Source organism: Trichoderma reesei (assembly GCF_000167675.1).
Source record: "Trichoderma reesei QM6a unplaced genomic scaffold TRIREscaffold_1, whole genome shotgun sequence".
NCBI classification, from domain to species: domain Eukaryota; kingdom Fungi; phylum Ascomycota; class Sordariomycetes; order Hypocreales; family Hypocreaceae; genus Trichoderma; species Trichoderma reesei.
The window spans coordinates 2,199,005-2,225,855 of record NW_006711148.1 but is presented as its reverse complement, the minus strand read 5'-3'; the positions used below and the strand labels follow the sequence as shown (position 1 = coordinate 2,225,855).

General features: G+C 50.3%; 8 protein-coding genes across 8 annotated transcripts; 4 read left to right on the top strand and 4 right to left on the bottom strand.

The window, feature by feature from the left end:
* The first annotated feature begins 3,041 nt into the window (after nucleotides 1–3,041).
* TRIREDRAFT_119813 (uncharacterized protein) lies at nucleotides 3,042–4,194 on the top strand. Its single transcript, XM_006961710.1, has 3 exons — nucleotides 3,042–3,211; nucleotides 3,419–3,555; nucleotides 3,711–4,194. Exons 1-3 carry the CDS (start codon nucleotides 3,123–3,125, stop codon nucleotides 4,019–4,021), a joined length of 537 nt encoding a protein of 178 aa, XP_006961772.1. The 5' UTR covers nucleotides 3,042–3,122; the 3' UTR covers nucleotides 4,022–4,194.
* A 596-nt stretch (nucleotides 4,195–4,790) lies between these two features.
* On the bottom strand, nucleotides 4,791–5,564 carry TRIREDRAFT_119812 (uncharacterized protein; the record flags this gene model as incomplete). Its single annotated transcript, XM_006961265.1, has 1 exon — nucleotides 4,791–5,564. Exon 1 carries the CDS (start codon nucleotides 5,394–5,396, stop codon nucleotides 4,791–4,793), a length of 606 nt encoding a protein of 201 aa, XP_006961327.1. The 5' UTR covers nucleotides 5,397–5,564.
* Nucleotides 5,565–6,482: 918 nt separating this feature from the next.
* TRIREDRAFT_102976 (uncharacterized protein) lies at nucleotides 6,483–6,813 on the top strand (the record flags this gene model as incomplete). The annotated part of the gene is made up of 2 exons (XM_006961709.1): nucleotides 6,483–6,694; nucleotides 6,789–6,813. The coding sequence occupies 2 exons, from the start codon at nucleotides 6,483–6,485 to the stop codon at nucleotides 6,811–6,813; spliced, it is 237 nt and encodes a 78-aa protein (XP_006961771.1).
* Nucleotides 6,814–7,182: 369 nt separating this feature from the next.
* TRIREDRAFT_54521 (uncharacterized protein) lies at nucleotides 7,183–8,445 on the bottom strand (the record flags this gene model as incomplete). Its single annotated transcript, XM_006961264.1, has 2 exons — nucleotides 7,183–8,310; nucleotides 8,386–8,445. The coding sequence occupies 2 exons, from the start codon at nucleotides 8,443–8,445 to the stop codon at nucleotides 7,183–7,185; spliced, it is 1,188 nt and encodes a 395-aa protein (XP_006961326.1).
* A 489-nt stretch (nucleotides 8,446–8,934) lies between these two features.
* TRIREDRAFT_74163 (uncharacterized protein) lies at nucleotides 8,935–11,479 on the bottom strand (the record flags this gene model as incomplete). The annotated part of the gene is made up of 6 exons (XM_006961263.1): nucleotides 11,275–11,479; nucleotides 11,092–11,218; nucleotides 10,901–11,031; nucleotides 10,510–10,841; nucleotides 9,535–10,487; nucleotides 8,935–9,477 (listed from the first exon to the last, which is right to left on the bottom strand). The coding sequence occupies exons 1-6, from the start codon at nucleotides 11,295–11,297 to the stop codon at nucleotides 8,935–8,937; spliced, it is 2,109 nt and encodes a 702-aa protein (XP_006961325.1). The 5' UTR covers nucleotides 11,298–11,479.
* Nucleotides 11,480–11,934: 455 nt separating this feature from the next.
* Nucleotides 11,935–18,218, top strand: TRIREDRAFT_102973 (uncharacterized protein; the record flags this gene model as incomplete). Its single annotated transcript, XM_006961708.1, has 4 exons — nucleotides 11,935–11,937; nucleotides 12,008–12,082; nucleotides 12,149–16,188; nucleotides 16,259–18,218. 4 exons carry the CDS (start codon nucleotides 11,935–11,937, stop codon nucleotides 18,216–18,218), a joined length of 6,078 nt encoding a protein of 2,025 aa, XP_006961770.1.
* A 338-nt stretch (nucleotides 18,219–18,556) lies between these two features.
* On the bottom strand, nucleotides 18,557–20,165 carry TRIREDRAFT_74162 (uncharacterized protein; the record flags this gene model as incomplete). Its single annotated transcript, XM_006961262.1, has 2 exons — nucleotides 18,557–19,905; nucleotides 19,977–20,165. 2 exons carry the CDS (start codon nucleotides 20,163–20,165, stop codon nucleotides 18,646–18,648), a joined length of 1,449 nt encoding a protein of 482 aa, XP_006961324.1. The 3' UTR covers nucleotides 18,557–18,645.
* Nucleotides 20,166–20,737: 572 nt separating this feature from the next.
* TRIREDRAFT_74158 (uncharacterized protein) lies at nucleotides 20,738–22,328 on the top strand. The gene is made up of 2 exons (XM_006961707.1): nucleotides 20,738–21,231; nucleotides 21,292–22,328. Exons 1-2 carry the CDS (start codon nucleotides 20,800–20,802, stop codon nucleotides 22,258–22,260), a joined length of 1,401 nt encoding a protein of 466 aa, XP_006961769.1. The 5' UTR covers nucleotides 20,738–20,799; the 3' UTR covers nucleotides 22,261–22,328.
* Nucleotides 22,329–26,851: the final 4,523 nt, after the last annotated feature.

The window sequence follows — 26,851 nt, the reverse complement described above, 5'->3', positions numbered from 1 at the left end:
ATGTGTTCAATCGTGAACCCAATTCATGTCATTTAGTGACTGTGTACTCAATCGTGAAGCCAATCCATGCCAGATACCTAGCATCTGCCACCCTTTCCAAATCTGCGAATACTTTCCGGGTTGATATTGAGTTTGGGGGGCGAGGTCACTCTGACTGCGTTCAGAAGAATTCCATTTCGGAATATGGAATTCTTGAGGCAGGACATCCGTGTCGGCCATGGCAGTTCTCATCCTCACATCTCCGTCTATCTCTCGTCTTCCCTCTGTCACCTTACGCCTGCTGTTCTTGCAGGCGATACCCTGCAACATCGGGCCCTATCCGTGCAACTGCAAAACTCACAGGAAAGTCCACAAGGGCGGATAGTTCTGTTGCGCATTGCTGGAAACATGCCTCGTATTGCTGATATGTTGCGCTCTGGCAGTTATAGCACGTTCATCGGGTGGAATGAGGAGTGAGAGCTAGTATGAGTTTCACGGCATTTGATCAATGTCCGACATGTACGAATTAGGTATACTTTCTACCATGATATTCAAAGTTCCCCGTTAGAACCTGGAGAATATTATATGACACTAGACAATAGATACGCATTCTGTGTGTCGCGACAATAGAGTCCATATGAGGGCGTAGGGAGTTACTCTGTCGAGAACGTGCTACTTGACGAGCACGAATTTGCGTCTCTCTAAGCATCTCCTCTTAGGCCTTTAAATAAGTCATATGTCATAAAAAACTCCATGAACTTTATGCACTCAGAGGCCGCACTAGAGATACAGCAGAATAAAGCCCAATAGCTGAAGCGAACGTCACGCATTATGACAGATTCTTTGAATCAACTAGGTATACATGCCTATACGCGAGCAACCTGGGAGCCTTTTACCCCAGAATTGTATGGCAAACCACTGAATGCTCCAAGTGGATCTTTGACACTGTAGTGCCGCCGACGGCCGAATAGCAGAGAATGTGGTGTCTGGAAGGGGAAATTCGGGCAGGACAACGTGCATTGGTGCGATCCGGCGATAGGCGGGCGACCCGTTTTGCTGTGCATCAGGGGGTGCGACAGAGGAAAAGGAAAAGAGAGAGAAAGAGAGAGAGAGGCAGAGAGAGGCAGTGAGAGGAGAGAGAGCACAGTGTTCCCCCACCACTCGATGCTGTTTCTTGGTGGTTGGATATGGATGGATATGGGCTCATTCACGCCACCTCGAGTTTGCTGTTGCATGTCCTCATGCTACTCAGTCGCTGCATTCTTTTTTCTTCGCTTATCATTGTTGAGCTTGACCAAGGGCATGAAATGCGAGAAACGGCGGTGGAAGCCAGGCGCTGCAGGCGAGAGCTTGGCCAGTTGAAAGGGCACGAAATCTGAATCTCACTGATCTTGCATCTCGCCCACACACAAACTCACACAGCCGACAAGTGGAAGAGGAGCAAAAGAACAAGACCAGAGTCGATCGAGTGAGCGGGCGTCACGTGGCAGGATGATACAATTCGTTGATCGCGATGACGGGCTGCAGGTACGTACATGTAGGTATTGTTCGGGAGAAGCTGAAGCTTCCATGCTCACTGAAGCCCACTTGGCTCCTCTTCTGCACGGGCAGTCTGGATGGGGCTGAACGGACGAGTGCGAGCCTCCAGTCTCGAGGCTCCAAACCTGAAGAGGGCCATCCGTCCACTGCGGAGGGTGATGCAGTATCAGCACAGCACTGTACCTGTACCTGCTGGGCGCGAATCTGGTACCTCCAACCTGGCCTGCTCTGCGTCCCTTCTCGCGTCCCGTCTCTTGATGGATCGGTAAGGTATTCAATCCCCTCTGGCTAGGCCGCCCGTTTCCGGCCTAGAGAGCTGGAGCTGCGTGGACACCCAGGGCGTGACTCTATTCCGCATTCGCGTCGTAGCTTTCGCGGAGCTGGCCCTGGACAGGCTCGAGCAGGCCTGATTGGCTGTGGGAGCTCACTGGTCGGTTCCAGCTTGGTTAGAGAGACGCCCCCGAGTCGCTGGGAGTGACAGCAGGATTCTGTTTAGTATTAGCAGCCGGAGAGGCTCAGAACAGAACCTGGAATCGTACTGTAATACCTCGAAGGCTAACAAAGCAGCAGCAGAAGCAACGGCCAGGCCTCGCCTACGAAAAGTACACGCACAAGTAGGTACATGTACCTACAGGAGGAGGCTGGGGCCTTGGCTGGGCGTCTCCGATCCCCTCCACGGTCCTCCCACGCCGGACCTTGCCAGTCCTGCTGCTGCTCACCCTCGCGCCGCTTCTGCTCCTCGCGCCCACTTTCTCGCTTCTCTATTTTCTCGTCCTTCTGGCTGCCTGCCGGGTTTTCTGGTCTCTAAGCTTGTTGGTCTCGTACACAGAAAGTACAGGTACCTACTGGACCGCCTCTGGTCCACCCTAAGCGCCGCTCAAGTCTCCAAGAGATGCTGGAGCTGGAGCTTGCTGGTGATGACGCCAGACCTTCACTTGCTGAGGCTGGGCGCAAGCCCACCACCGCGACTCTGGGGTACCTCGCTGCTGTTATCGGTGTACTTTAACATGCGGCTCACACTCCGCCAACAAAGACGACAAAAGACACAAAAGCCTCTCCGTGCCATGGAAGCGTTGCAGCTCCCCTACCTTGGACAGCGCATCCTGTAATAGTCGTAGCAACGCAGCTGTACCTGGGTCAGCAGCTACGGTACCCGGCGGTACCCTGTGAGAGCCTGGTGCTGTCGCGATTCCTGCCCCAAGGCCCCAGACTCGCTGCTAATGTAGAACCACCTGCAGGTGGCTGGCCTGGAGACTCGAGGTACCGCGCAGCGTGTGAGGTACCTTGCTTGTACCGGGTTGGAGTAAGACTGGATCGGCCTCCCCCTCCCTCCAGCCCAGAGTCTAGCTGTCGCGCTCTCGCAGTCTGTCACTCTCCCCTACCTTGTCTTTCTTTTTTCCCCTTCCTCTCTCTCTCTCTCTTCTTCTTCTTCCTCTTCTTCTTTCTTTGATCCGCCTCACATATAAAAGGCATCCCCATTCCCCCCCTCTCCTTTGGACTTGCCCAGCGTCTCTCGACCCAGTCCTACCACCGTCAATTGCGCCTCGCTTGTCCACTTTCTACAGTACACCATCTCATCCGTCTTACACACAAAAGTCCACACCATGTCCACCCGGAAGCGCACCCGTGACGAGGAGGACGAGGAGGAGCTCGTCTCCCTCCCCGAAGACGACGATGGAGAAGAGGAAGAAGAGTAAGTGACGAGAGCACTCCGTTTCAGCTTTTGGCCGTTGCTGGATCAGCGACCGAGATGGACCCGGGTGTCAATTGAGCGTTGCGGGTGGGCCGCGGTTCGCACAGCCTGTGTCCCACTCTGGCACCAGTGTAGATAGCTACAGCTGCTTCCACCAGCAAAACGTCATAGATATGGAGAGATTGAGCTAACAGCTTCTTGCGATAGGTATGTCTCCACCGGCGACGAGGATGAAAACGATGATGACGACGACGGAGAAGAGGAGGAAGAGGAAGACGAGGGCGACGAAGAGGAAGAGGGAGACGCCGAAGAAGCGGCTGAGCCTGCGGATGCCCCAGTGAACGGTGAGTGACGCCAAAACATCAGAGCGTTCGTCCTCGGCAGTAGGCGAGACGACTCACTACCGCCAAACTCCCTCCAGGGCTCTCATTCCCTGCCAAATTGAGACACTACTACAGTGAAAGCAATGTGACGTTACAATGACTAACACCTTGAGCAGGCAAGCAGCCGCCACACAAGAAGCGCAAGACCGCTGACGAAGGCGAGGAAGCCAACGGCGACGTCGCCAAAGAGCAGGAGAAGGAAGAGCAGGAAGAAGAAGAAGAAGAAGAAGAGAAGGCCGAAGAGGAAGAGAAGGGAGAAGACGCAGCAGAGGCCGACGCCGAAGAGGCCGACGTGCCCGAAGCCGAAGAGGAGACGGCCGATGCGTCTGCCCCGGCCAAGGCCGTCAAGGCTCCCGAGGCGGCCAAGGCGACGGAGGCGACGGACACGCCAGAGCCCAAGGCGGTGACTGCTGGAGGCGACGAGTAAAAGGAACTCTTTCAGATGTCTTTCGGTTTTTGGCCTTCCTTTGTTTCGGGGTCGGCGACACAGGGATTACCTGGTGGTTTACTGGCTATAATGAGTGTCATCTACCAGTCATGTACGTTGGCATTTTGAATGCAAGGTGATGCCGGAACAACTCGATAGTCCATTAGTTGGATGGAGAGCGTTCTCTTAGTCAAACAGCAGTCAACGCACCCAAGAGGCATTGAGGCTCATATTCTTGTCGCACGGCGTGTGATGCTCAGTGTCCCTCACTGTGTATGTGATTTCCATTGGTCGCTGTCCTGTGCAAGCAACAGTGAAAACGTGCTGTGAACAATTCGGTCAATGCGCATATCTTTGTTCTAATTGATGAGTTCCAGTTCGGTGCGCCTAGGGGTCACTCTTGTGACGTACGGCAGCTTCCGCATCATGCTGCAAGGCAATTGGTTTGAAGGGGATCAATTCAGTGCAGCGACAATACAATATATACAATTGGAATCTGGTTTATGGATGTCGAAGGTATCACTCCATCTATCTCTGCGCTCAGCGTAACACGACAACGCTCTAGCAATTGAACGCAATTTCCATGCAAAAAAGCTGCCGTTCTAGCCGTTCTGTCAGAACTCAAGCCACCATCGTATGCAAGCCGCTCAAGATGTGCGCAAAGGAGCTAAACAAAGCACGAACTCAAACAAAAAGCCAGCGCAGTTACGACATAACAAAAGACCAAAGGACGAAAGAAGAAAACGCAACCAGAAAGTTTCCCAACCCGCTACAGCTTCTGCTTCGGAGGCTTATTCAAGAAGCTCTCCCCATCCTCCTGCTCCTCCCTCAGGATGTCGGCAATCTGCTGCCTCAGCTCCTCGGCAAGCTGCTCCGCCTCGTCCTCGTCCAGCTCCTCGCGCTGGCCCCTCCCAAACATGGTGAAGCTCTCGCGGTAGCGGCCGCTGGCGCGGATCTCGGGCCGCGGGATCAAGTGGTAGTGCATGTGTGGGACGACCTGGGCGGCGGCGGCGCCGTTGTTCTGGACGACGTTCCAGTCGGCGATGCCCGTGGCGCGGACGAGCGCGGCGGACAGCAGGCGGATGCAGCCGCCGAGGTCGCGCGCCTCGGGCCCCGTCACGTCGGTCAGCTTGGGCCGGTGGGCGCGCGTGCACAGCAGCAGGTGGCCGTGGCTGAGGGGCAGGATGTCGAGGAAGGCGATGAGCGCGGGCGTGGACAGGACGACGTAGGACGTGGGCGCCGAGGGCGGCGAGGGGAACGGGTGCGGAGGGTCGATGGGGTCGAAGGGCGGGTGCGCGGCGGCGATGGCGCAGAACGGGCAGTCTTCCTCGCGGATCGTGGGAGGCGGGAGGGACGGGTCGAACGAGGTGTGCATCTTGGGCGAGGCTGGACCTTGAGGTTTCTCTCGTTGGTGGTGATGTGATGATGCCTCGGTAGTGGGTGGTGCGCCGGCGGATTGTTTGAGGAGATGATGATGTTCGTCTTCAAGAGACACGAGACAGAGGGAGGAACTCGTCTCTCCTGGTTCTGCTGCTGCTCTGCTTTCTAAGCTTTGACTCGAGGAAATGACACAGCCGTCAGCCAGAATCGCAGGGCATGGTCCTTTCAAAGCTCGGCCGGGATCGAATGACTGTTTGTCGCAAAGGTAATCAAATCGACAAAGATCCCAGCAACCGCTAAGAAAACGGCGGTAGTATGTAGGTAGTACGTGCGGCTAAAACCACATGCACCGCCAACGTGGGCGCCCGTGCAAACACGAGCCCTTCGGTGTTCAGCAGCCCCGATTTGCTGCTCTTCAATTGCAGCAATTCAATGACATGATACTTTGGTAATGGGTCTCCTGTGTGTCTTGTCGGTCCCCTGCAGTAGTCAGTTGGTAGATGGAAGATTCTCGTGCAACGGGCGAGAGAGCGGGATGTCGTTGTGTTGCTTGACAAGGCAAGCTGGTTCAATTGCCGAGGTTGCCTGATGTGAAGCGCAAGACACTGGCCGAACTGGGTCCAGCCTGGAACCTAGACAGGTCGCCCATAGATGGACAAGGCGATCAGGAGGAAACCATTGATCGTGCAAGACTCAATAGTTTGGTCACGATTGATGAAACCGGCATGCAGAGAACTGTTGAATTGCTGATTTACTGGTTTACTTCGCAGACAGAAATTCAATGCCCACCGAAAACACAGCTGGAAGGCTTCCCAATCGGCACATTGTCACTCACCTCACGTAATAAGGCATCGCTCCGTTTGTAGTCCACCGCCTAATTTCTGCCGGACAAAATTCTCCTCCACCGCCACACTTTTCTCTCTCTCAAACCACTCCTCCTCCATATACGGCCGACCATAACCTTCCATCCCGCCAACGTCCATCCCGCGCAAACACAACCACCAGCCTTCCACTGCCTCCTACGATCTCTTTTCCCACAAAAAAACACCACATACGAATAGAAAAATAATAATAATAAAAGATGCCTCGCGAAGAGTACCAAGTCCCCACCGCAACCGGCGCCTCCGCCAGCGCAATCTCCCGCGGCGCGACCGGCGGCGAGCGTCACGACAGCCGCGCCGTCATGACCTACATCTGCGGCGACTGCGGCGGCAACGTCACCCTCAGCAAGGACGCGCTGGTCGCGTGCCCGCACTGCGCGGGGAGGGTGCTGTACAAGGAGCGGACTAAGCGGTGAGTTTGCCTCTTTTTTTGTGCCGTGGACGCTTTGCGTTGCGAGGGACGAGGGCGAGGAGAAGAAAGAATTTGCTGACTTTTTTTGCGTTAGAATGGTGCAGTTTGAGGCTCGATAGGCGTTGAGGCGATAGAGTTACGTTTGACGGAGGAAAGGCACGCTGAGAATATCGATATCAAGGGCGTTGGAAAGATTGAGACGACATAGACAACACGCAACGAGGAGTTGGGGAGAATAATCAGGCATCATCAAGAGCACCACCACAGGGAGTCCTATTCTTAATACCAGGGAAAATTTTCGATATTACTTGTTCTGCAACCGCGTCTAGAGAGACGCCTGTATTTCTTGCTTTGGCGCAACCTTAAAAAAAGATTATATCAAACATGACCAAGTCCCTTTTTCGCACCCACCCCAATTGTGTTCACCTAAAGTTTCCAAAACGCCTAAACTACCCGTAACGCCTCTTCAAAAACCCAAGGTTGCGCTCTTACCGCTGTTTGTGCAGGTACTTTGCAAAGCTCGCGTCTCCCAAGACGCCATGGTCCTGGCCGTCCACGGCAGCCGCATATCTGGCCTGTAGGCCCTCCGTAGTCGTCTCATCGTCCTCATCATCGTCGGAGTCGTTGTCGCTCGGCACATCCACATCGTCATCGTCCGCGCCGACCTTGATAGGTCCCTTTTCGGCCACGTTGTTGACGTCGACCGACATGCCCTGCATCATCTTTTCCAGCTCCTGCTCGCGACTCTTCTTCTTGCGCTCTTCCCGCTCTTCCCTCCGTCGCTCCAGCTCCGGCAGATAATCATCCAGAAACTCCTTGCGCTTCTCTTCGACGGCCTCAAAGAAATCGTCAATGCCAGTTCCAACTCGGGAGCTGACGGCCACCATGCTGAGATGCGAATAGAACTCTTCCAGCACAAGGCTCATGGAGTTGAGCAAGCTGCTCATGTAGCCGCTTCCGCCACTTCCGAAGCCTTCTTGGCCACCAAACACGTCCGAGTTCTCGTCGCGGCGCAGAGCTTCCTGGAATGCCTCGAAATCCGTCATCCACTCCTTGGCAAATGAAGCGTCCTTGACATCTGTCTTGTTGAAGACCAGAATCATGGGCAGCTTGGTCTTGTAGAGGATGGAGCAGGCGTAGAGCATGTTGGACATGAACGTAGATGTCGAAGCAGTCCGCGGCGTATCGATAATGTAGGCGATAACGGTAGGAAACGACGATGCGAGCGATTCTAACAAAATAGTTCCCGACGCTGACCACACAAAGGCCTCGATCTGGCCGGGCGTATCGACCAGGATCCGGTCAATGGGCTTGCGATTGGGGTTCTGGGGATCGGGCTTTGCGCGCTTCTCCAGCAGGTTCACCACCTGGTCGACCTTTGTGGCGAAGAGGTTCAGCGACGTCAGGATTCCGCCGTTGGGCCCCAGGTTGTACTGCTTCATGACCTCCTCGTAGTTGACTGAATCTCGGATGTCGATGTTGCTTTCGAAGGGCACGTTGAGGACCGCCGGATCGAGGTTGATGACATAGGGAGGCGTTCCCTTTGCATGGAGATGGGCGTTAATTCTCTGCATAAAGGTCGTCTTTCCGGAACCTGTGGGTGGGAGACATGCCCCCTCATGTTAGATTGGACGACCGGAGCACCAGGCGATTGATGTTGAGGGAAGCTTGCCTGCCATGCCGACGCACACGACGACGGGCGGCGACGATGCCGTCATCGCAGGGGCGCCGCCAGTAGATGATGAAGCCATCGCGAAGCTCGAAGGATGTATGATATGACCTGTAGGAGAACCCGGAGTCAAGGATTGCTGCGAATATAGAAAGTAGATATGCAGAAAGCAAAGAAAAAGAGCTTGGTGATGGAATCAAAAAAAATTGGGTACAGCCAAGTCTAACGATGAAAAGGCTACCCCGCTGCCAATGGAAACTTTGTTCACCGAATGAAAGTACCGTACCTAAGGCGGAAAAGAAAAGCCCCGCGGTGACGTCTGAAGATTCAACTCCAAGCTTCCATCTTCACGCATTATATAAGCAGCCTCAACTTCAAGTTCTACCTACAACTAACCCGTACAAATAACACGATCCGTTGCAGGGCTGTTTGATATCCGCAGAAATAAAGACAAACTCATCACTGCTAGCCGATAACGTCCGTTCCAACATGCACCTCTTTTTATTCTTCAAAAGCCCGCCCAACTCCACCTCAGCCGGTCCCCCGTTCAAGCCACTCCTTCTCCTCCCTATTAGCCATCGGTGCCGCTGCTGCGGAATGTCGCGCATAAAGCGGCGTAGTGGTGCGTCAGGTCGAGCACGTTCTGCGGAAGGCTTGTTGCTTGGATTATGCTCCTGACTTTGACGGCGCCCTCGTCCTCAATCAGAGTTCGGATCGTGTGAAGCAGCTCTGGGCTAAACTCGCTGTACCACCTGTACTGCCAGGTGACCAGCCGAATCACCGCCGCCACCGTCTCCCTGGTGCTCTTGGTCCTCTCAAAGACGCGCAGCACGCCTGCCAGCGCCTTGGGGCTGAAGCGCAGGGACAGGCACGCCCGATATGCTTCGGCGGCCTCGTCAAAGTGTTGCAGACGCTCGGCGAGGGAGCCGAGAATCTCCCACTCTTCGGCCGACTTCTTGTACTGGATCTGCTGGGCGCGGTACTGAGCCATCTGCGTGCGCCAAATTGTGTAGACGCGCAGGTCCTCGTAAAGAACCATGAATAGGCTGTCGAGCCAACGCTCGCACAATCGCTTAGTGTTTAGTTTGGAGAGATGGTCGTCAGTATTGGTGCCCTATACCCCCTGGTGTCAATAAACAGCAACGCCCCTCAACTTGCGCATTCGACTCACATTTTCAGCATCGGCCTTGACTTCGTCAGGGTCCACAGTGCTGGAAGGCTTCTCGACCCCGCTGCTCTCGCCGTTGGGGGCCAGAGTTGACGCGCCCGATTCAGCGGGCTTCTCGCCATTCTCCGAGCCCTCGTCTCCGTTCGTAGTTGGGTCGGGCGTGCCCCGAAGGCCATCCATACTCGGACTCCGCATCGGCTGAGCAGCCTGGGTAGCCTCCTGCTTTTCAGTACGGTATTCGTCCTCCATGACAAAGACGTTGCTGCGAATCTTGAGAAGTTGATCCCAACCAATCTTGGACGTCATTTCCGTCAATATACTGTACGCCTTCTTGAATGTGCCGCGGTAAGACGCTGCCCGCAGGCTCAACAGACTCGGGTCGACCTGTTCCGAGTACCTAGACTCCGGTTCGCTGTCAATCTCGTCAAGGCGCGTCTCGGGCAGAGTAGGGAGATGAACGTCTCTCGGCTCGGGCATCATGGGTGAGTCCTTGTCCTGGTAGGTGAACATGGGGCACGAGTTGAGTATCGTCAGAGCATTCTCCCAGTCCTCCATAGCGACGTAGACCTGGGCGAGCCTGGCCCAAGTGCTGAACTCGCTAGGTGCAGCAATCGTACTGCGGTCTGCGCACCCAAGAGCCATCTTGAGCCTCTCCTCCTTCAGTTCCATCGTATCGGCCTTGAGAGCCTTCTTCATCAAGAAGTCTGCCTGCGTGTCGAGCATGACGTAGTCCATGGGAGTCTGCTGAAGCGATTGGTACAGAACCTTGACTCCTGCCACCTCTTCATTGCCCATGAACAGAACCTTTGCAAGCAGTGAAGCGACCTCGACGCTCTGAGTTCGGAGCTTCTCGAAGAGGTTGATGCCGGATGTATATCGGCCGGTCGTCTCGAGGTACTTGAGCAGCCCAGTGGTGAGATGATTCGACACATTTGTAGGCACTTGAACGATGGAATCTGATCCAAGTTGCCATCCTACGTGATGTTAGCTGAATGCTGATGAAGTCCGTGATGCATTCCATCTCCTTGCCTCGGAAGAAGAGCTGCTCAGCCGCGTTAAGGAAGCGATGCTCAGTCTCGGTGTTGGTGACGGGATTGAATCTGCGGACGCCGACAATCTTGCGGATGCTGTCTCCGCTACCATCGTCGGCGTAGGAATATGCTCTCAGGACGCTGCAGAGATATGTCTCCAGCCACAGGTCGTCTGACGCCTTTCGCTTTTCGCCTCGCTCGTCGACGCAGTAGCTCTCGACGGTTCCGGGAATGGACACATGCACGCGCATGTCCAGGCGCGAGAAGGCATTGTAGCAGCTTTGCGCTGTCAGCACCTCCCATGTTGCGGAACGGTCGCATCGATCTCTGCCACCTACCAATAGACACCCTCGACAATCCTGGTGGTTGTGTTCGGGTCATGGTCACGGTACGTCAATGTGTTGATATAAGCCGCAAGACTGGCCGAGGACGACGCATCGACACCCGTGACGTGATGGTAGACGCCGGTCTGCAATCAACACCCTTTAGCTTGCTTGTCTCGTGCCTGGAAATCGTCGCCATCGCTAACCTGCTTGCCCGGATTGCGCACTGCCTGCTTCACGAGATGGACCAGATCCGGCGGACCCAGCTCTCGCAGCGCCGCAAGCTGTTCTGTCCTGGCGTCGATCGACTCGTGGAGGATGTCCTCGGTTAACCTGAGCAAGAGTTAGGCGCCCTTGTCTGGAGCTTGCGTGCATCGCGGGAGGCTCACTCAGGCACTGCCGGCGCAACCATGGCGGCAACGGGGCTGTTGAAGCTGCGCGATCAATGGGTTCGAGCTGCTCCGGGGGCGATTGAGAGCTGCGGCAACCATGAAGAGCGGCTGCAGCGGTTCCACGCAGATGCAGAGCTGGAGTTGCGCAGACGGTGGCTGGAGCAGCTGTTTGAAGCTTCGAGCAAGGATTCGATGGCTGCCGGGGCACTGGACACTGACCACGTATGACCGGCCTTTCAAGGTTCCGCCCTGGTTCTGGCACCTGCACGTGTACGGCACATGTACATACATACAGCCCAGGTATCTCGATGCCAGCAAGGCCAGGTACGGGGGGGCTTGGGGGTCGCTTGGGGGGGCACCGCAGGGGCTGCAGCGGCGGCCACAGCGCTCTTAGTCAGCTGCTGGTGCGCCACCTCCCCCTCAAGCTACTTACCGACAGAGCACTTGCCGCGCTGAGAGTCAAGCGAAGTCACTGCTGTAATTTGATCTTATCGCCTCGGCTGGGCCAATTGAATTGAATTTACGCGACGCGCCAGTTGAGCCGGTACATGTATTCGAACGTCATTCAGGGCCAGATGAAACTCCAGCTTCCTCCAACCTTCACCTCACGACTCTGCGAATGCTGGCCCTGTCAGCGTCCGCATATCGCTTGCGATCATGGTGCGTCTGATCACCTCGTCCTTTTATAATATGTTGTACGATAACATGCTGACCTGACCCTTTGCTGCAGCCCGCCTTTCAGGCCATCAATCTCGAGCCTGAGGAAAACCTCGACGAGCAGATCGATACCACCAAGGAGCTTCACGTGAGTTGCACATGCGCACCTGATGGACGGAGATCGAAACAGGACACAGTTTGACGCTTTCTGCAGGTAGATGAAGCCCTCAAGCGCTTTCAGAATGCGCTGAAGCTCCACGCGCAAGGCCCGCGGTCCCGCGAAGCAGCCAGTGCCGCCTACGACGAGCTGTTCGAGTCCGAGATATTCAAGTATCGAGAAGCGAAGACCGACTACGAGCGAGCGGAGCTACAGGCTGATGGCCAGGCAGAAGACACCTCAGCACCCGAATTCTTCGCAGACGGACTCGATGTGGCCGCGGGCGGCGCAGATGGAGTGGCTGCTAGTCTTGCTCTTGCGCTTTACCTCTCCTACAAGAATTATGGGCAGTTTTATCTGGACAAGCTTAAAGATGAGAGGGACGCAGACCCTGATTGGGGCAGCAAGCTTCAGCTTTACTATTCCAGCGACCATGGGAAGAAGATACTCGGCAACTGGACCGCTGCGCTGGACCAGGATCCTTCAGATCCGGAGCTCTGGAGAAAAGTGGCGAGATTTGCCGGCGCCCTGAACAGCGGAAGAATCAAGCGATACTGCCTGGAAGCTGCAATAGAGCTGGATGACGACCCTGCCGTGATGGAGGTTGAACCTCCTTCTCTCGCCGAGAGCTTGGCGGGCGAGCAGCTCAAGATGTACTTGAATCTCCTCGGCGACGACATGGCATTGTCGCATCCGGCAATGGCGCCTTGGATAAAGAAGAAGCTGCCAGCGCTGCTGAAACGACATCTCGACCCCATTCCATTTCTGCCAGATCCGACTGCGACATTGTCAGTGCCAGCGGAGTTGCAGATCACCAAACAGCTTCTGGACAACGGCAGCGCTGATGACAGTGTTACCATATCGAGCGACTTGGACGTGTCGAGCAGGAATGTCGAGTCTTGGTCTGCTCTTGGATCTGAGCTCATGAAATGTGCCGAGAGCACTAAGGATGCTTTGGAGATATGCAGACTAATCTTGCAAACTGCCGAGCAGGATACGGACATGGACGAATCGCGAGATGAGGCCAGCAACGGACCCGAGAATGGCATTCTTTCCGAAGACAAAAAGGCTTCAGATACAAATGGCAGCAAGGCAAAGGCGTCAGCGACGCCGCCGCGGGAATCGAAAGGGAGCCAAGGGTCCGACGGTGCCGATGACGCTGGCAAAGGCGCTGATGCGACACAAAAGGAGGCCAATGCCACACAGTCAGCGAGGAAGCGATCACAGTCCGCCGCGGGACTCCCAGACGGCGCCGATGAAGAGAACGTGACGGAGAAGAGAAGCAAGAGAGTTCGAAGGAGAGCCGAGACCACGCAGGCCGAAGAAGCCCCCGATCCGAGCACTCTGATAGCCAACCAACTGCGCCCTTTCCAGGAAGCTGACCAACATCTGTTTGCAATGACCAAGCACTTGCTGGAAGTCATTGGAGTCGAGGATAAAGGGACCTTTGATTATCTGGAGGAGATGCTCAACCTGTGCGTGGCGGAAGATCGGTCGTCCAAGTTTACTCGTGTCGGGGCCAAAGATCTGCGCACGCTGATCGCTGACTTCAAGGAAGATGTTGCCATGGTTTTTCTTAACAAGAAGGAACAGGCGACTCTGGGGCTCTCGTCTTTCTTGGAGCATGCCAAGACTGGCTCCGAGGATCAAGCTGTCACTGTTCCTTTCAACGAAACCAAAGGGCTGAGAGATTTCGCGCTGAGAGTGGAGAAGAGAGGTGAGCAGATGACAAGTCACGATGTTATCTTCGAGTGGATGAAGACCATAAGCTCGAGCTATGCCTCCTTCAAGTGGTCCGACGACATGAAACGAGCGGTTGTGCAGATGCTCAACGCAGCCGACTCATCGCTCTACACCCTAGTTTCGGAGGCACTGCAGACAGAATCGTCCCCGGAAGCCCTCGCGGAGCTGGAATCTCTAATCCCCATGGTGTTTGAACTCTACATCGACATCTACGAGCGAATCACCAACCCAAGCAGTGCCGTGGATTATGCAACCCGCATGGAAACCAAATACCGACTCCAGCGGTGGCTGGATTTGGCGTCAGCTTATGTGCGCCTGATGGATCGGCCACCAGCTGATCCCCTATGCGTCAGGTTTCTGTGGGCATCCGTCTTGGTGTCATCGCTCTCAGACAACCCAGTTCGGGAGCACATTCTCTTGCTGTGGACGTCGCTTCGTGATTTTCTAACCGAGGAGAAAGTCGAGCCGCTGACTCTACCAAACAACGTGGTCATGCCCACAATCTCCCCGGCCGCGGCAGACCGGGAAATTTCCAAGCTCACCACCATGGATTTCTTCCTCAGCCTTTTTCAGGAAGGTATGGAAAGTCCCGTTCATGTCATTGAAACACTGGAGCCTGTCCTCAACCCTTCGTCCGTCTGCATATCTGCGGAGAGGCCAGAGGAGGCGCCAGAGCGTGAGGCATCTTCTCCCCTTGAATTGGGGGAACATCAACAGCAGAAGAACAAGCAACGCATATCGGACTGCGCCACTCAGGGCATGCGTGATTTGTGGAAGTTCTTGAGCAGCAGCAGCACCGAGCTGAGATTGTTTCTCTGGTCACGACTGGGAGATGCGTATGAAGCCATAAAGTACACAACAAAGCGGTTCTCATGCCTCCTCCGAAGCATTGAGCTGATTGTGGCGGACTTGGAGAGTGAAAAGTACGCCAAGCTCCCCGATGAGTCTCGCCTGCTTCTCTACATGAGAACGCTGAAGTCTCTCGACGAGCTGCTGATCCAGGCCTTGACGTTGGCTTTGAACGACTCCTCGGCATTCGACATCATCGATGATGATCATCTCAAGTCAAGTTGCAGCGCCATTGCCAAGGCGAATTCAATTCTTCACGTTGCGTTCTTATACGAAGACGAGGTCAAGATAGGGGTCAAGACGGCACCATCTTCGAACTCGACCTTTCAGTCTCTCATCACCAAGCTGCGAGAAATGCAGGTGCGCACCTGGTCTCTTCAGTTCACCATGTTCAGGGCAGGGCTGCCTCTCCATGACTCGATTGATTCGGAGAAGGAGCTGGCAGACTTCCTCGCCGCTATACACCAAGTGATTGGTCTTCGAAAGTGTTGTAAGGCTTCGAACAAGATCTTCCTCAAGGTCATGCGCATGGAGCTGCTTAAGAACAAGAATATCGAAAACTGGGAGGACTACCTGCCGCAAGTGGTCTATGACCTGTACGGTCTCAAGCTTGGAGTTGGAGCGTGGGAGGTTCAAGATCATGGCTGTCCGCACGAGAAGCTCGAAAAACGCCAGACGATGCAGCTGGTGGAAAAGGTCATGATTCTAGCAAACCGCATGCCGATGAAGGACCTCTTGAAGTCGGATCTCAAGACTGCAATTGACCATATGCAGCAGACCATTGGCCAGCCAAAGTCCACGGCACAAATGATCCACAACTTGCGCAACTTCACGGAACTCGTCAAAAAGCCCATCCATCCTCTTCGACTCTATCAAGCGTTGGTCGGAGAGGTGACGGTGGATGCTGTGTCGACGAACACGCCCGAAGCCGCTCTGGCGAAGCACGGCTGGTTCTTCTTGCTTGGCATGATAGCATTGACAAAGTTCAAGGCTGTGGACTTGAACCGACGCCAGACTCCGGGCGCAACGGATGATCTCCGTATCGGGGCGACCTTTTTGAGGTTGCAGCTGCAATTCAGTTCAGACAGCTGGGAGTCATGGTTCCGGCTGGCCGAATGCTTCGACTATGATCTTGACGAGGCTGTGCTGTGGACCGCCGACAAGATGAACAAAGACCGGGCAGAACTGGTCAAGTTCCAGAGGAACGCAATCCACTGCTACACATTGGCCCTGTCACATTCTCGGTACCAACAGATTGAGGCTACCGACGAAGATCCGCTACACGACCTGTACCATAAGTTCGGGATGCGTCTGTATGCCTCGAGCCGGGAGCCATTTGCCATGGAACCATTTCAGCACTCTGACCAAGAACGATTCTTCATTCAGAACATGGGGTCGGGAACATTTAAGAGGATCCTCCATGAGCAGATGACGGAATATAAAGTGTGGAAGTTTGCTGCGAAGCTGTTTAGAATGGCCATGGAGCGGAAGCCGGGCAACTGGAAGTGAGTTTAGCCTATGCTTCTTGCACCTTCTGTGATCTGATGGGACAACAGCAACTGACCTTCTCCATAGGAACCCGTACATGCTGGCCAAGTGTTACTGGAAGATGTATCAGACGCCAGACGAAGAGCTCGACAGCAAGGATAGGGACACCAAGATTGGCATCAATACGGTGCTCAAAGCGCTCAAAGACGCCGTCAAGGTCGCCTACAACGCGAGAAGGTCCCGTCACAGCGACCCGATTCTCGAGCCGCACTACAAAATCGTCTCGATTGTACACAAACTTGTGATGAGAGGGGACCTCCCTGCTAAAGAAGGAGCACAAATCCTATCGGAGCAGCCCTTTGGCGTGCAGTTCAGTCCGGATGACGTCTTTGCTTCGTTTTCGGAGCCCGCAGACTGGACGGAATACATTATCCCCACGCTTGTGAAGCTCAAGGAGAAGGACAAGTCTAACTGGCAGCACCGGATCGTTGCACGCCACGCCAAGATCCTGTTCGACGAGAGCCAAGGGGCACAAGTGAGCGACAAGGTGGCCGCGCAGGCTGCTTTTGGTATCTTGCGAGAGAACATGTTCACCAAGACCATGGTCATGAATGTGTGGAAATGCGACGCTGAGCGTCCAGGCCGCCATCATGTCTTTACCGAGCAATATGTGCGGTTCATGACCAATCTGCTTGTGGTCATGGCCGACAAGACGAACTTGGAGCAGCTGCTGCGGCGTCTCCGCAAGAAGGGCGCAGACTTCTACCACTTTGTCGATCTGTGGCAGTCATGCTGCATGGCGTACCTGAAGCTGCTGAGAGATGCTCACGACATACCGCATCCTACAGACGACGCCTTCAAATCATTGTCCACCGAGGAGTTTGAGATCATCAGCGAGAGGATCGCCGAATGGGCCACACGCGACGAGGCCAACATTCCAGCCTTCATATGCATGAAGGAGGCTATCGAACTCAAGAAACTCAATGCTAATCTGATGAAGGTTGCCGGAATCGATGATTTGATCAACGACTGCTACGCCAAGATTTACGTCGATGTAGCCGCAACGTTGCCCGGTCAGGAGCCGAGCAAGATCATTGAGGAGCGCAATCAGGCCAAGGAGATTGCGGCCAAGCTTGAGGCTGCAGCTCATGCTCAGGTCCAGGCTGAGTCCAAGCCAACCAGTTCCCTCAGCAACATCCTGAATCCCCCCAGCACTCACGACAGCCTCCCGGGCACTGCGACGCCGCTGGAAGGCGAGAAGTCTGAGGCGGCGCCGCGGGTCCGCAAGACTGGTGTTCGAAGGCCTGATGTCCTTCGTAAGGCGGAGCAAGCGGTTACTCGGTCTTTGGAAACGCCCAAATCGGCCTTGCCTAGAAGCCGAGTGGGAAGCATGTCGAGCGCTAAGCGCGGGAGCCACACGCCCAATGCGGGTGTCAGCGACGTCGACAGTGATGACGAAGGGCCAGACGCGCAAGTTCGGAGAGAGGCAGGGGAGGACACCGATATGCCTGATACGCATGCGTACGAGGAGGACGGCCACGATGGCCAGGACGACTCAAAGCTGGAGGACAAGGAAGAGCTCGAGAGCGATGATGCGCATACCCTGGAAGATTCTGTGGACAGTGACCTCAGTGATGTTCCGGAGGACTACGAGGAGGATGTGCCGCCGAGCTTGATGTTTCCGCATCTGGGACGCACCATTCAGAGTGGTGAGACAAGTGGCGAGGATGCTGATAGCGAGAGTGAGGGTGACGAGGCAGAAGAAGATGAGGATGAAGATGACGAAGATGATGAGGAGGAGCACGGAGAGGATGAAGCCGAAGAGGCCGAAGAGGCTGAGGAGGGCGAAGAAGAACATGAGGGTGACCACAGCAAGGACCTCCATGACGATGAAGAGGATGAAGAGGACGAAGATGTAGAAGAAGAAGAAGAAGAAGAAGACGAGGATGAGGAAGGAGGGCATGGGGACGAGCCTGAAGACGCGGAGATGGCGGAGCCGCAAACGCCTCGTCGAGACGCGGACGACTCTCTTGATATGGGAACATAGGGTTATTGGATTCCAGAGGGGGTGGAAGACTTCTTTGGGAAGGATTACAAGTAGTTTTCTCTTTATCTTTTAACGACAGGAAAAGCAACAGCATCATCGTGTCAGGACTTTATACAACGGAAGGATAGATGGGGAGGTTGCACTACTTTGCTTATTTGCAGGGATGGGGGTTTAGGATGCGACTACTGGCTCGGACTGAATTAAATTGAGTTGTCGAATATTCAGCAAAGATTTCCTTTTTTTCACCTCAACATGAGACTCTCCATGTCTTTGAAGATGTGTGCATATTACTCGTACCTTGCTTGAAATTTATACAGATATTAAATGTAAATTCCACCTGAACACCTTTTCGTTTGCCTGACACGATAGCGCCTATAATTCCGCAAAGACTTTTCCTTTCTTCTTCTTTCCGTGTAAGCCATCGCCTTTAACCCTCTTCCTCATCCATGTTGTCTCTCCTCCTCTTTGATCCGCCCGCCTTTGCCTTGCCCTTGCCCTTGCCTTTGCCCTTATTCTCCAGGAAGGCCTTCATCTCGATCCTGGCCTCCCGCTGCGCCTCCTCAACTCTGCTCTGGAAAGCCATGACCTCCTCCTTCTCGGTCGGGTAAGCGTCCAGCTTCTTGCCCAGCGCGGCCTCGATGCGCTGATAAATCTCGACATCGTACTGCGTGACAATGTTGATGGCGATACCGGATTTACCAGCACGAGCCGTTCGACCGACACGGTGGATGTACGTCTTGGAGTCTTGCGGCAGATCCAGGTTAAGCACGACGTCGACGGCGGGGATATCCAGACCACGGGCGGCGACGTCGGTGGCAACGAGGATTTCGCGGGAGCCGCCCTTGAACTTGTTCAAGGCGCCGAGACGAGACGACTGCGACAGCTGGCCGTGGAGAGGAATGGCGCCGAAGCCGAGGGTCCGCAGGAGGATGGCGATTCTCTGCGTCTCGAAGACGGTGCGGGTGAAGATGATGATTGATTTTCCGGCGAATTCGTTGACGAGGTAGATGAGGTACGTGTCCTTTCGCTTGTGCGGCACGAGGATGTAGTGCTGCAGCAGGGTCGACACGGTCTGGTACTTGCTCGAGCTGACGCTGACGCGGACGGGGTCCCTCAGACTGGCCCGCTGGAGGCTTTCGACCTTGGAGCTCAGGGTGGCCGAGAAGAGGTATGTGCGGCGCTCGCGGGGGATGAACTTGAGGATCTTGTCGATGCTGGGGCCAAAGTCCATGTCGAGCAGGCGATCGGCTTCGTCCATGACGAGGTACTTGAGGGAGCGCAGGGAGAAGCCCTTTGTCTTTTCCAGGTGGTCGACTAATCGACCGGGCGTGGCGACGATGATGTGAGGCTTCTTGCCCAGGGCGATGGCCTGAGGGACCATGTCCAGACCTCCCACGATGACGGCGCAACGCAGCGAGATGAGGGCGCCGAGAGCCTCAAACGACTGTCCGATCTGAGCGGCAAGTTCTCGCGTGGGCGCCAGGACGAGTCCGAACAGCGGCTGGGGCTTCTCGAGGAGGGCCTGCAGGATCGGGAGGGCAAAGGCGGCAGTCTTTCCGCTACCTGTCTCGGCGAGGCCAATGACGTCGCGGCCTTGGAGGGCGACGGGGATGGCTTTGGCTTGGATGGCCGTGGGACGCTTGTAGTTGAGGGACTCGCAGGCTTCGCATAATGAATCGACAATGCCCTAGGATGCGTCAGCCATAATGAAACAGGACAGGAGAAGGTCTGTGGGATGGTGCATAGAAGATCTCTTACCAGCTCTTTGAACGTCTTGGGCTCCTCTGGCGCTTCCGTAGCATCGGCAGTGGAAGCAACGTCGAGAGTCGCTGATTCTTCCTCCGTGTGCGCATCGTGAGATGACTGAGAGGCGCTGTCTTCGGCTTCTTCGTTCTGGCGCTTTGCCGGCGCATCGTGCGCGGTCTTTTGTCTCTTTGGGCCGCTCATTGTGTTTGATTCTGTGTGTCTTGATATCGAGTTTTGCCTGGACGGAGGAAGATGGAAGCCTTTATCCAGCAACTTTTTTCTGGGTTCGACGTTGCGGCAGCAAATCAGGATGCAGAAAGATGAACCCCGGTCAAGAGCGAGAAAGCGGGGCTGCACTGATATGCAGGATGCAGTTATCAGGTAGGATATCTCAAACGGAATTCTGGTCCAAATTGTAGGATAGGCATTGGAGCCACTGAAGACTTGTCCGGTAGCTTTCAACTACTGATCATGATTTAAAAGGGTATAGGTGCTGCGATCTCCCTAGCTGATAAGTAAAATAACAGGGACAAACTGGTAAAATATCTAAGAGGGAAAAGTTACAGATTGATTCCATTGTTGCAAGTACCTTATAGATGCATATTATGCGCTCGAAACAGTCTTCCTCCTCGTAGAAATTGCATAAGTGCATAATGAGCGGGCTACTCTCGAAGCTCGAAAAAAAGTTGGTGGGTCGCTGCATCACCGATAAGCGCTTATCGCTCAGTCTGCTTGAACTTTTTTTTTCTCTTCCTCTGATATTGACGATCGATTGGACGTCCGCCTCACAACAAATCTCGATCTATCCGTCAACCATCACACAAGTCACTTAGCCATGGCGAAACGAAGAGTCAAGAAGCGCACCCACATGGGCGCAAACAACCCGCAGCCCAACTCAGCCGGACATGCCTCGGCCCGCGATCCCAAGAGCATGGTCATCCGAATCGGCGCCGGAGAGGTCGGTTCAAGCGTCAGCCAGCTCGCAGCAGATGTGCGGAAAGTCATGGAGCCTGGGACCGCCAGCAGGCTCAAGGAGCGGAGGGGGAACCGGTTGAAGGACTACGTTGTCATGTGCGGCCCGTTGGGAGTGACACACTTGCTGCTCTTTTCGCGGTCAGAAGGAGGAAACACCAACATGCGAGTTGCGCTGGCGCCCCGAGGACCTACGCTGAACTTTCGGGTCGAGAAGTACTCTCTCTGCAAGGATATCCAAAAGATTCAGAGGCATCCCAAGGGCATGGGCAAAGAATTCCTTGCCGCCCCTCTGGTAAGGACGAAGGACACCTGCAACGACCCAAGCTGGAGTTGACACTGACGAATATAACAGCTGGTCATGAACGGCTTCTCTCGCCCCGGCGCCACCGCCAAGTCCAAGGTCCCCAAGCACCTTGAATCACTAGCCACCACCGTCTTCTCATCTATGTTTCCCCCAATCAACCCCCAGACCACACCAATTAAGACGATTCGCAGAGTACTGCTCCTGAACCGAGAGCAGTCGCCAGAGGACGACGGCACCTTCATCCTCAACTTCCGACACTATGCCATCACCACGCGGCGCTCGGGCGTCTCCAAGCCGCTGCGCCGGATCGAAGCCGCCGAGCATTTCCTGGGCACCAAGACCAGCCGACGGAGCCAGATGCCCAACCTGGGCAAGCTCGAAGATATTGCAGACTACATGATTGGCGGCGACGGCGGCGACGGCTACGTCTCGGACGCGACGAGCGGCAGCGAAGTCGACACGGACGCGGAAGTCGAGGTCCAGGACACCGCGGCTCGAAAGGTCCTGTCCGCCAAAGCCCGCGCTGCCAAGGCGGAACATGGCGAAGAGGAGGAAGTCGAGGAGGCACACGTGGAGAAGCACGTGGTCAAGCTCGTCGAGCTGGGGCCCCGCATGCGGCTGCGCCTGACCAAGGTCGAAGAGGGCATGTGCTCGGGCAAGGTCATGTGGCACGAGTACATACACAAGTCGCCCGCCGAAATCAAGGAGCTGGAGAAGCGGTGGGAGAAGCGGATGCAGGAGAAGGAGGCGCGGCGCCGCGAGCAAAAGGCCAACGTGGAGAAGAAGAAGAAGGCCAAGGAGGCGCAGAAGGCGGCACAGAAGGGAGGCAAGGGCGGCGACAAGGACAAGGAGGAGGAGGAGGATGACGAGGATGACTACGAGTACTACAGTGATATGGATGTGGACGACTTCGACAGCGAGGGCTTGGCGGGCGATGCCGAGTTCAAGGTCAATGAGCAAAAGGAAGAGGATGGCGAGTGGGAGGACCAGGAGGAGGAGATTGGCAACAACAACTGAGTCGGATGATGCATGTTTCAGCATGGGTACGAAATGTATATGGCGCATGGGCTTGTGTCTTTAGGTCGAATGGCTGCAATTAATGTATCTTGATATCAGATGTTATGAGTTGAATTACAGTCTGGAACATGTCACTCTTCGTATTCGGCATAGAACTACGCTATGACGCATATACTTGATACTCTGTAGAAGAGCAAATTCTTGTTATCGAATTAAAGAAGCCAATGCGTGGAATTAAAGGGCCGTCAGGGAACCTCAAATGCTGCACACACACAAGCACACACACTTTCTAGTAGCCGAGCCACAGGACACTTCACGCAGCTTGCCTACCCTAAGGCCGTTGTCATGAATGGAGGCTCTCCTCTTGAACGCTTGTTACTATCATGGTCATCTTTCTCTCGTTTGATATTGTGTGGGAACATCAAGAGGCCATTGTCTCGCGATTAATAGACCGGAGTACCCCCGGAGTGAACGGACTGTGTCCCATCCTAAGCAAGAAAGTTCTATCCGAAGAGCGATGAGGCCATCACCGTAATGCATGCCGTATGTTGCCGGATCCCAACATGAAAACTTTTCATCAAGGAGGACAACAGAAAGTCCGCGGAGTTTGTGACGGCACTGCAGTAGACCGCATGGATAGTATAATTGTTGCGTTCTCTTGCATTCTCCTGCATTCTCTACATTTCGCATCTGTACAATGAGCCGTGACGCCCTCCACGAGCATTAAATCAGCTCCATGATAGTATCACTATGTACTTCGCTTCGGCATGGGCTGTTTTAGCGCAAAGGATGGAATTAGGCATGAAATACTATAAGTGATGCAGATTCAAGGGACTTCTGCTCTGCAGCGTTGCGTGGAGTCATGGTGCAGATACTTGGTCATATGGACTTGTATAGGCGGCTTTGCAGCAAGTTGCCACATTGGGGTTAGGTTTCAGATCTGGCAAGATGTGTTCGTAACACGAGTATGAGAGTGGCCATGTAACTCTCTCCTCATGCTGTCCTGTATCTCTGATGCCATGGCACACATTGGAGAGAATGTTCGCCAGCAGCTCGTCTCCCTATCCCACACGGCCCGAGATGCTCAAGAGTCAACGGCATGTCTTGCTTCATCTTGCATGGTCTCTTGATAATTTGAAGTATACATTACGCCGCAGGACGGCCCGCTTCGTGACTGAGCACCTCGGCCATCTTCCATTGAGCAAATGGCTGGAATTCGGGCGTATGCTTCACGATTGCATCATTGGTCGTGTCAAGCGCGGCAGTCCTAAACAGGGCCTTTCACATGCGATCTTACCTGCACGGAAGCCATGGGTATTAATTGTAGCCCCTGTCCTTGTTGGTCCTCGCGGGGGGGATCGGGGCTGAAGAGATACGACGACGGCGGCGGCGGAGGTTGAGGAGGATGCAATGTATTAGTCGAGTGGCGGTCTCGCAGGAACAAAGAGTCCTGTTAGAATTCAGTTCCTGTTTTAGCGTTAGTGCAATGCCGCATGCTGTAGTAAATAATAGTGTTGCAGAAAGCTTAAAACGCTATACGTTATGCACCTATAAGCTTATTAAGCGTTACACTTATATGCACCTGCTTATTATAGCATAAGCTATAATTATATAATCTGTTATAGCATTAAAAGCTTAATAAAATAAAAAGGAGGATAGCTTCCTAAATACCTATATATAAGGCCTTAAAAGGCTACTTTTAATATAAAAAAATAAAGCATTTTAAAATAACCTCTTTAAAGCTTAATTTAAGCTATTTAAGTATTATAATAGTTATAAGCCTAGGTAGTTATTACTTTAATAACTTTTATTATATATAAAAAATAATACCTTATATATCCCTTTTTTTTATATATAATAAAGACTATAGCCTACTTTATAAAATTTATTAAATTACTAGCTATTATTAAGCTAGATTTACTTAACTATTAAATTCCTTAATATTATACTTTATACTTATATATAATAATTAAAGTAATTTAGGCTTATATTAACCTAAAGCTTAGTAAGTAATTAAATAATCTTTTTTAACTTAAAGTTATTAACTTACTAATTATAAAAGTTAAGGCTTATATAAGAATTATTTTTAGCTTTAGTAATATTACTCCCTTTTTTAATAAAAAGTAAAAGGCTTACTAAAAGCTTATTAATTATAAATAATATAATTAAATTATTAAAATAATATATAAAAAAGTAAATAATATAGTTTAAAATTAGCTTATTATAATAATTAATATAGGCATTTATTAATATATTATTATAAGCCTTAAAATTAAGGATTTAATTATAACTAAATTCTTTATATATTTAATTTTTAAGGGAATTAAAGTAGCTATTATATTAAGTAACTTAAGTATTTAAGACTTAGTTAAAAATAAATATAATATTATTTTTAAAAATATATACTATATAAATTTAAGCCTTAAGTAATAGTATACTTAATAATTTAAAGTATATATAAGGGCTATAATATATAGTATTTTTAAGGTTTAAGGGAATATAGCTATTATAAACTTTTTAAGCGCAGTTTAAGCTTATTATATACTAACCTAAGTATATATAAAGCTTATTAAGTTTAAGAAATATATTAATACTAATTTAAAAAAAATTATAACTTTTAATAATTATAATTTAATATTTTTATTAATTTTTAATAATTATAAAAAAAAACCTATTAGCTAAAAAGCATATTTAATACTTAAATAATACTTAAATTATAAAAATTAACCTTTTAATAAATATAATAATTATAATAATTATAATAATTATAATAATTAAAATAATAAGTATAAGTGCCTTTATTTTAAAAGTATAAGTAATTATAGCTAAGTATTTAAGAATTATACTATTTTATATTATTATATTACTAGTAAAGTATATAAAAAACTAAAAGTACTTTTAAATAAAAAGTAAATTACTAATATACTTAATACACTTATTAAAAACTGCTAAGTAAAGCTATGCTTAAATTTAAAAAAGGATAAAGTTAACCTTAATAAAGTTCCTAACTTAAAGGTAAAAGAAGGAGAGTTTTTAATTAAAGCTATCTTTATTATTATAAATACTTAAATTATAAGCTTAAAGTGCCTTACTAATATATATATAATACTTAACTAAGTATACTTATTAAGCTATAGTACTATCTTTAACTTATATAAATTAACTTACTTAATTAGTAATAAGGATTTATTAAAGCTAGGCTTTTTTATTTTAATAAAGAAAGAAGACTAAGTTAAGGCTAGTATAAGCTAAATTCTAATTATTAATTAAGGCATTTAAAAGCTTAAGAAGGTTTTTAATAGTAAGGAAAGACTTAATATAATAAATATTATACTTAAAAATATAGCTATTATTAAAGGTTTTTATATTAATATTATATTTAAAGCTAAGCTTAAAGTAAAAGGTATTTAATATAGTAAATAAAACTGCTTATTATATTTTAAACCTTTTAGTAAAAATATACTTTTAAAAAAATTAAGTAAATACTATAATCTAGTTTTTTTTAAATATAAGCCTTATTATACTTATATTATTATTAATTATTAAATATATATATTATATATATATTACTTAATATAAAAGTATAATTAGCTTTAAAAGTAACTTTTTATTTTTATTATAAGTATACTAAAGCTTAGTAAAAATTACCTTAAGCCTTAAAAAAATATAAAACTTTTATAGCACTTATAATTAGGTTACTTTAAGCTAAAAGCGTTATAAATGCTTATAGCTAATATATAAAATATATAAATTAAAAAAACTAAGTATTTAAAATACTTTATATATATACTAATATATATAATATAAGTTATTTTATAAAGACCTTTTAAGTATATATCTCCTTAACTTTTTTAATAAATTTACTAAAATCTTTAAAACTACTTTAAAGGGTTTAATAGCTTAAAATAGCTTTTAGTAATTAAAGATAAATATAATAGCTAGCTATATATATAATATTTAATAAATAAGTAGTTAAAGACTATTTATAATACTTTAGTTTAATTTAATAAATTTATTAAAAAGTAATTTAAACTATTAATTTATTAAATTTATTAAAATAATAAAAAGGCTATAATTATAATTAATAGTATTATAATTTTTTAAATTTAAATAAATAAAAAAGGAATTATTCTTAAGCTTATGCCTTTTTATATATATAAGTTAAATAGCTTAATTAAGTATTTTAAGTAAATAGTTATTATAAAGTTAATAAAAATATTAAAAGGTATTAACCTTTTAATAAAGCTATAAATAAAAAGTATATTAACAGCTATTTATTTACTTAATATAAGCCTTTTATATATTTATAATATATAAATACTTATATATAAACTAAAGGAATAATTTTATTTATATAGCCTATTAGTAATTTAAAAGCTTAATATAAACTTAAAGCTTAATTAAAGTAGGATATATATATATAGCTATAAGGCCTATATACTTAATTAAGATTAAAAAGTAAAAATAAAAAAAAGGTATTTTAAAGTAAGCCTTAAAAGGTTAATTAATTATTTTATTAACTATAAAGCTAGTAATATATATAAAATCTAAATCCTTTACTTTAAAAAGTCTTAATAATTTAAAATATTAA

Excerpts from the sequence above, each read along its gene's own strand:
- TRIREDRAFT_74158 (XM_006961707.1), top strand. The coding sequence starts at position 20,800 with ATGGCGAAACGAAGAGTCAAGAAGCGCACCCACATGGGCGCAAACAAC. Across the intron at positions 21,232-21,291 it reads AATTCCTTGCCGCCCCTCTG|CTGGTCATGAACGGCTTCTC; the intron begins GTAAGGACGAAG and ends CGAATATAACAG.
- TRIREDRAFT_119813 (XM_006961710.1), top strand. The coding sequence starts at position 3,123 with ATGTCCACCCGGAAGCGCACCCGTGACGAGGAGGACGAGGAGGAGCTC. Across the intron at positions 3,212-3,418 it reads GATGGAGAAGAGGAAGAAGA|GTATGTCTCCACCGGCGACG; the intron begins GTAAGTGACGAG and ends TTCTTGCGATAG. Across the intron at positions 3,556-3,710 it reads TGCGGATGCCCCAGTGAACG|GCAAGCAGCCGCCACACAAG; the intron begins GTGAGTGACGCC and ends CACCTTGAGCAG.